This window comes from Miniopterus schreibersii, assembly GCF_964146895.1.
Source record: "Miniopterus schreibersii genome assembly, chromosome: 20".
Taxonomy (NCBI): Eukaryota; Metazoa; Chordata; class Mammalia; order Chiroptera; family Miniopteridae; genus Miniopterus; species Miniopterus schreibersii.
The window spans coordinates 13,250,800-13,258,609 of record NC_138122.1 but is presented as its reverse complement, the minus strand read 5'-3'; the positions used below and the strand labels follow the sequence as shown (position 1 = coordinate 13,258,609).

General features: G+C 51.2%; 1 protein-coding gene across 2 annotated transcripts; it reads right to left on the bottom strand.

Annotated features, from left to right (window-relative positions):
• Positions 1 to 1,491: 1,491 nt before the first annotated feature.
• Positions 1,492 to 7,334, bottom strand: LOC308549968 (uncharacterized protein). 2 transcript variants are annotated; one of them, XM_081123205.1, is made up of 6 exons: positions 6,901 to 7,334; positions 6,527 to 6,650; positions 5,018 to 5,256; positions 4,330 to 4,400; positions 3,966 to 4,070; positions 1,492 to 1,755 (listed from the first exon to the last, which is right to left on the bottom strand). In XM_081123205.1, exons 1-6 carry the CDS (start codon positions 7,120 to 7,122, stop codon positions 1,581 to 1,583), a joined length of 936 nt encoding a protein of 311 aa, XP_080979331.1. In that variant the 5' UTR covers positions 7,123 to 7,334; the 3' UTR covers positions 1,492 to 1,580. The 2 variants fall into 2 exon arrangements, with proteins under 2 accessions (XP_080979331.1, XP_080979332.1); XM_081123206.1 differs by lacking the exon at positions 1,492 to 1,755 and adding an exon at positions 3,705 to 3,827 and having other exon boundaries at positions 6,901 to 7,206.
• Between the last annotated feature and the right edge of the window lie 476 nt (positions 7,335 to 7,810).

Below are 7,810 nucleotides of genomic sequence, written 5' to 3'. Positions count from 1 at the left end.
GGAAGCGGGCGCTTGGCATGCCGGGAACTGTGGTCCCTGAAGGCAACCGCTCCCGTCCCTGGACGCCGCCGGACCCTGGGCGGAGTCCCCAATTGGGCTGAGCTGCCCTCGCCTAGAAGGGCCATCTTCCCCGGAGCGCCTCGCCTACCCGCTCAGCCCCGACTCAGTGCCATCCCCACTCAAACCCGTCCTGGGTTCTCAGGTCTTTTTCAGTCCGCCTCGAGCCTAAAGTCCCACCAGCCTCCGCCCCATCTCTACTCCCCTCAATGACAAATGCCTCCAAAGCGACGTCCACATTCGCTGTGTACCCGCTCACCTCCCATTCTCTCTATTTGGTCCCCACAGCTTCCAGGACCCTCTCCTGAGTGGCCCAAGCCAGAAGGTACAAAGTCCTCACTGGTACCCTGGGTCCCTCTCTTCCGATCGACCCTTCTCTTGACCAGATCACGTTTGTGTGCCCCAGCTAAGTCCTGGACCTCTGTCTACACTCAAGCACTGGGCGATCTTGCCCTGGCTCGTGATTTTAAGTACCGCTTGTAACCCTTGGCTCCCATCACTGAATTGCCAGTGCTCCAGACTCCTGATCTCTGCTTGGGTACCCACTGATTTCAAATTTAACATGTCTCCTCAAAGCAGAATTCTCCATCCCTCCCCTCTCCCCCAGTTTCCTCTCCCCTCCACCATTCCACTATCCACCTAGTCACCCAAAGCCAGATGTCCTTGCCTATGTCATGTCATGTCATGTCATAGCTGGCTCCTTCTCATTTCTAGGTTTCAACATAAATGTCATCTCCTCAGAGAGCTTCCCTGCCCACCCACCCACCCCATACATCTCTATGTCAGTTCTCATAATGCTTATCACAACTTGAAATCCTGTATTAATTTGATCTATATACTGGTTTACCACACACACAGAGAAGGATAGGATGTAAGCTCCTTAAGGGAAGGGGCCCCAACTGCTTGGTTTATTATCTCCAGTCCCAAGCAAGTTGTGGGGCATACACAAAGGCTCAATGAATATCTGCTAATGTCCAGCAGTCATCAAACATTTTGTGAGGACTCACATCTCACATGCATGTTTGATTCTAAGGTCAGTGTGTAAGGCAACAACTAGAGTCACTATCTTTGAAATTCCTTAGGGAGGTGCCAAGTTGGAAACTGACACACCAGCTCATTTTCCTCTAGGGAAGGAACACATCACTGTTTCTAAACTTGCACCCAAATAAGGCTTGTGTTTAGGGGCCAGGTGTAGGGGGGGAAAAGGTAAACCTGCAACTCAATGAGGTCAAGTGAGGGGTCACAGAGTTGCTGCAGGGGAAGGCAGCACTCTCTTCTCACTCATTTCTCTTTCAAAGTGCACGTGGCTGAATTCCCATGTTAGATTGAAAATGAGGGAATATCACAGTAGCACTGACCTGACCATCTACTGTATGCAAGCAGGCCTCAGGATGGCACTACCCTGACAACCTCTTCAGGCTGGAGGGATCCCATGGGATTGCACAGCCCCTAGGGAGCACAGCATGAAAGGCAGCTCCATGAGAACTTTATTCACTCCTCCACCACAGTCTGTAGGGAAGAAGTTATGGGCCCCTCTTGTGGGGCACAGACTCTGCGCTGCCAGGGTCATTCTCTGAGTCATCTTTAGGTCTGGGCACAGGCTGGAACTTGAGCAGGACAGGTGGAGTGAAAACAGAGGTCTTCACTGAATGGGATGGTGTCTCCTCAGTGTTGGGGGAGTCACTATAGGGTGAGGTCCTGTGCAGGAGACAATCAAGACATGTCCATGAGAGGTGGGACACCAGCACACAGGGCCATCAGAAGTACACGTGACAGCCCTGGCTGGTGTGGCTCAGTTGGCTAAGTGTCATCCCATGAACCGAGAGGTTGCTGGTTCAATTCCTGGTCAGGGCATATGCCCAGGTTTTGGGCTCTGTCCCCAGTAAGTTGCATGCAGGAGGCAGCCGATCAATGTTTCTCTCTCTCACCCTTCCTCTCTCTCTAAAAAAAATTAATAAAAAACACATTTAGCTGGTTTGGCTCACTGGTTAGAGCACTGGCCCTCGGACTGAAGGGTTGTGAGTTCAATTCCAGCCAAGGGCAGGAATCCATTGCAGGCTCGATCCCCAACCCCAGTTGGGAGTTGGGGCATGTAAGGGAGGCAACCAATAGATGTGTCTCTCTCACGTGGATGTTTCTCTCTCTCCCTCCCTCCTCTCTTCTACTTTCTCTAAAAATCAATGGGAAAAATATCCTCAGGTGAGGATTAACAACAGCAAAACAACAAAAAAGAAGTACACATGAAACAGCCCCGGTCGCAGGCTGTGGGATGGCTCTAAATACATTTATACTTCCAGAAATCTCTCCCAAGAATGTTCAAGGCTGCTCGCTGCAGCAATACTCTGATTGTGAAAACCTGGAAACAATCTAAACTTCCATCAGGAACCAAGGTACAGCCATGCAGTAGACTATTCTGGAGCTGTTTAAAGAATGAGGTAGGTCTGGATATTCCAACAAGTAAAGACACACCAATGGTACAGTAATGGAAAAAATGCCTGAGTTGTGGGCTTGATCCCCAGTAGGGGGCATGTTAGAGGCAGTCGATGTTTCTCCTTCTCCCTTCCTCTCTCTAAAAATCAATATAAAAAACATACATATTTTTTAAAACAGACAAGTGTTAATGAGGATGTGGAGAAATTGGAACCTCATATACTATTTGTGGGAATGTAATGTGATGCAGCTGCTTTGAAAAAGAGTTTGGCAGTTCCTCAAATTACTAAACACAGAGTTGCCATATGACCCAACAATTCCACTCTTAGGAGTATACCCAAGAAAAGTGAAAACTATATACACAAAAACTTATACACAAAGTTTATAACAGCATCGTTCATAAAAGCAAAAAAAAGGAAACAACCCAAATGGATAAATAAAATGTAGTCTATATCCATACAATGAAATATTATTCAACCACAAAAAGAAATTCAACCCATGGAATGTACACCACCAAGAGTGAACCCTAATGTAAACTATGGACTTCAGATGATTATAAAGTATCACTGTAGGTTCCTAGCTTGTAATAAATGTCTGGTGGGTATGTTGACAGTGGGGATACTATGGGGCAAGGACAGGAGGCATATGGGAACACTCTGCACTTTTAGCTTAATTTTACTGTGAACCCTAAACTACTCTAAAAGACAAAAATATATTTTAAAAAACTGTTAAGTAACGATTCATGCTACAACATGGATGAACCTTAAAAACTTTATGCCAAGTGAAAGAGGCCAAATATTAAAAAGCCACCTATCTTGTTATTCCATTTATATGAAATGTCCAGAATAGGCAAATCTATAGTGGTTGCCAGGGGCTGGAGGAGGGAGAATAGAGGGGTGATGGCTAAAGGGCTTCTTTTTGGGGTGATGAAAATGTGCTAAAATTGATTGTGGTGATGGATCATAACTGTGAAATACTAAAAACACTGAATTGTATACTTTAAGTGGGTGAATTATATGACATATAAATATCATATCTCAATAAGGCTGTTAAAAAAAAGTCATCTGATGCAATGAAACAGTCTAAATCATATTTTGGAATAACAATGATACAGAAAATACTTAATATGTGTAAGTGAAAACACGGGCGATTTTTTAAAATCCCATATTCAGTAAATCCCTGCTTTGCAAAACACGCATGCATATAAATCATAGGGCTGCCCACAGTGGATAGAATCATTCCCTTTCTGTTGGCCTCTGAGCTGTTTGTTTCTGATTTCTCACCATTACAAACACTAGGGAGCAACTTTTCCAGCACCTCTGATTACATAAGGGTCCTTCCTAGAAGTGGAAGAATATTTGTAAAAAAAAAGAACATTTGTCCAGCCCTTGGCCACACCACGACAAAGCTGGGCAGAGGTGAAGCAGGGCTGAGCCAGGACTGTTTCTGGCCGAAGAGAGGCTCAGAAGCACACTTACCACGGGAAGCCAGGGCAATGGAGCTTCTGCACACTGTTTCTGGGCAGATACGAGAAATGGAAGCCTCCAGGATTGAGAACCAAGGGGGTCAGATCAACCATGCGGCTGCAAGACAGGGCAGAAAGGCACTGTCAACTCTGGGATCCTCCCAGGCAGGGTGTCCCCAGTCTTGGAGGGCACCACTCTGACATGGGGACAGGGACCTCTGAGCCCAGACTCCTTCCCTGGACAGAGAATAACCACTCAGGACTATGGTGAGGGTTAACTAAGAGGTGGGAAGAAATAATAGCTGAGCCCGGCACAGAGGATGCTCCCCCAAATGCTCCCTTTCACTTGCGTCAAGCCCAGAATAAATTCCCTTTACCTCCTTGGGTTCGATGACAGGCCAGTCCAGTTTAATTTCACTTCAGAACTTGAAATTCCCAATTTCTCTGTCTGCAGGAAACAAAGGTAATCTCAGGACAAGTTTGGGGGCCTTACCATGAAAAAAAAAAAAAATCACCTGTATGAAAACTATGCGACTTTCATTCAATCAGCAAACATGTCAGGCTCATCCTCTGCGCCCACCTTGAGCTTGGCGTTAGGAAGACCAAACTGGATGGGGGCTAGGAGACAACTGAGACGGTCCTAATCCAGCCTGGGGGTGGGGTGGCCGGCTGGAGTGAGTGTGTTGGGGAAGTAAGAGTCAGGAGGAGCAGGAGGGCAGGAAGGGCACTACAAGAGAATGACACCCTAGGGGAGAGACACAGCAGGGGGCCCGTGGTTCTCCACCTGTCCTTTGGCAGCTCTAGGATTCTACCTGGTTCATTTGGGGCTGCTTTGCTCGGCTGAGGCCAAGCAGGTAGAGCTCTGTGCCTTCAACCCCCACCCCAACTCTTCAATCAGAGTAGCCCCCCTTTTATCACTTTATCTGTTTGCCTGTAGTCTTTAAAAGGGCTCTGCTGCTTAGAAAGTTTGAGAGTCACTGCTGTGGGCCCTGAAGAGCTGTGGGGGTGGTTCTGAGCAGGCTGCCCCTCCCAGGGCTGTATGGAGAGGGCAATACACCCACTGACCGACTTGCTACGCAGTGCAGGAAAGGGGCCAAAGACCCTGGGCATAGTGTAGACAGGGGGTGGCGGGGCCACCACAGAGGGTATGGTGGTGGCAGGTGGTGGCAGTGGCGGAGGCGGCGGCAGGGGCGGAGGTGGCAACAGTGTTGGTGGCAGGCATGGGGAGGTTGACTGGTTCCTCAAGAGGATAGGTCCTGGTTTCTTCACTTTTGGCTTCCTTCTCCTCTTCTTCTTCTTGGCATCTGTGACAAAAGGTGCCAGTGAGTGCCTACCCCTCAGCTCATCTAGGATGGGGCCAGGCACGATGGTGTGGGGTATTCCAAGAAAGAGGGGAGGCAGATCCCCCAAAGGGCACCACATAGCAATGTTTAGAACCACTGTTGACAGGCACCAACGTGCACCATCTCAACACCACAGCTGCCCCACGTGGAAAGGGTACTTTTGTCTCTATCTTCAAGGGGAACCAGAAACTCCAACTGTACAAGGCACAGGCAGGATCCACAACCAAGCTGTCTGGCTTCAAGGGCAGAATTTCATGGGAAGTGGTAAGAGTGTCACTGCCAAGGAGGGCTGGGCTTGGCCTGGGCAGGTTGGTCTGCTGCCACCACCCTCTAAGCATCATGGAAAGTGCTTGAATCTGCCGGTACTCTTGGGAATCCAGGTCCTGGACAACGAGCCCACTGACAGTACCCAACCGCAGGGCTGTCCTGAGGGTGTACAAAAGGTCCTTCTATGAGAAAACCCACATGGAGGTCTTGCAGAAGGGGCTCAGGAAGGGAATCTTTGAGCGGAAGGACCCTGGGGTCTGCCCCCTCTCCTCTCTCCATGTTAGGTTGTCCTCCTGTATTCAACAAGTCTGGCTACTTTTACTGTTCAGAGTTGAAGACTACCAGCAAAGTGGAGGTCAAAAAGCTCCTCATACCCCCCACAAAAACAGCTCATCTAAGATTGTGATAATCAATACCAGGGAGCATTGTCCTGGAGGCTAAGAGCCTGTATCCTATAGCAACCCAGACCTGAGTTCAAGTCCAGGTTCCACGACTTACTATGTGACCTAGCCTCCTTAGTGAAGAGAAACCTGAGGCCTAACACCCAAACCGATGTGTGGGCTTTCTTGGGTCCTGAAATGACAGGGCAAGTGTAGAAAGACTTCTATCAACCTTCTTCGAGATCTGAATATGGACTAAGCATCAGTTAATATTAGGGAACTGTTGTTAATTATGTCAGGTTTGACATTGTGATTTTGTCAGAAACTCTTTTTTTTTTTAATTAAGAAGCACTCAAAAGTATTCAGGAATACAGTGATGTCTAAGATTTCCCTTAAAGGGTGTATAGAGAGTGACACAAGCATGGCAAGACAGGGGTAGTTGCTGAAGCTGGTGACAGGTACTTAAGTGCTCCCTGTAGCCCCTAGTTTTGTGTATGTTCATTCTCATAATGAAGACTTCAGGGACAAGGGGTCCTGGGTCAGGTTTGCTGGGTTACTTGGGCCAGGCAGAGATGGAGCCTCACCCTGGGAATAGAGGTACACGCGGTGGATGCCCTTCTTCAGGTGCTCCAGGCGCTGGTGCATCTCCTGGGCGCCCATTCTGTTGCAAAAGTTCAGCTCCCCCTGGACTGCACAGAAGAATTTCGCCTGCGACAGCAGCGTAAGAGGTAGGACAATAGGAAGGAGGCTGGACCGGCGAGACGCCAGCCCCCTGCACTCGCCAAGCTGGGCTGCCTCAGGCTTCTGGAAGACCCAACTCTGCACATCCAGATGGGCCCAAAGCCCTCCCTTCCCCCCACGCCCAGGGTCCCGCCCTAGAGGGCAGGCAGCGGCGGGGACAGCCCCCACCCTCGTGACTCCCACCCCACCCTCCCGCAGCCCCGCCGGCAGCCCGCACCCAGAGGAAGGAGAGCGGCCCGCGGCGCTCGCACTCGGCCTGCTTGACCTTTCGCACCACCCTCTCGGCCAGCGCGGGGTTGCGGTCGAGGCTGCGGAAGAGGCGGCGCAGCGCGCGCTCCGTGTAAGTCGCCGCCTGCCTCTCGAAGTCCTCCTCGGATATGAGCTGGCAGAAGGTGACACTCTGCGGGAACTCCTTGTCGAACTCGTCCAGGACCTCCATCCGGGGGCAGCTGGGGGCTGGCCCCCGGCTGCCTGCGGCCGTCGGGGCGGGCTCACCGAGGGTCCAGGCACGCCGACCCCACCCGCTGCAGGCAGGGGCAGAGGGGCCGCTCCCAAGGCCCGAGCTCAGGTCACCCGGGGCGGCGGGGCCCCTCAGAACGCGCCCGCGGCGGTCCCTACAATCGCAGCGCCGCGGCCCCCACCGCTCCAGCCAATCCCATCGGAGATCGCGGGCGGCCCAATCCGCGCGAGAGGGCCGCACGTGACAATGCGCGCAGCTCTGGGCATGCGCTCTCGCACCTTCGACGGTGGGAACGCCGCCGTGCGGGGCTCGACCCCAATCCCGATGGGGTGCAGCCGGGCTTTGATCGGGGCCCACCTACGGCCACACCAAGAACCTAGTAAGCGCAGGAACTTTCCAACTTCTTTAAGGCCCACATCCCTGGGCTGGTCTCCATCTCCTCCCTGTCTCAGCTGCTCCCCCTCCTCATGGTCTGTAGCCTCCCAGTCCTCCAGCAGGAGCAAGTGCCAGGGGACTTCATGCTGCCCCTACTCCATTTGCCCCGGGACTTCTCACCCTCTTCCTCGTCCTCTCCAGCATCAAACCCACCCTTCTCCAGCTTGCCCTCTCTCCCCCGATATAGTAGGCAGTTAGACATATGAGCATAGTAGGAAGGCCAGGTACGTAA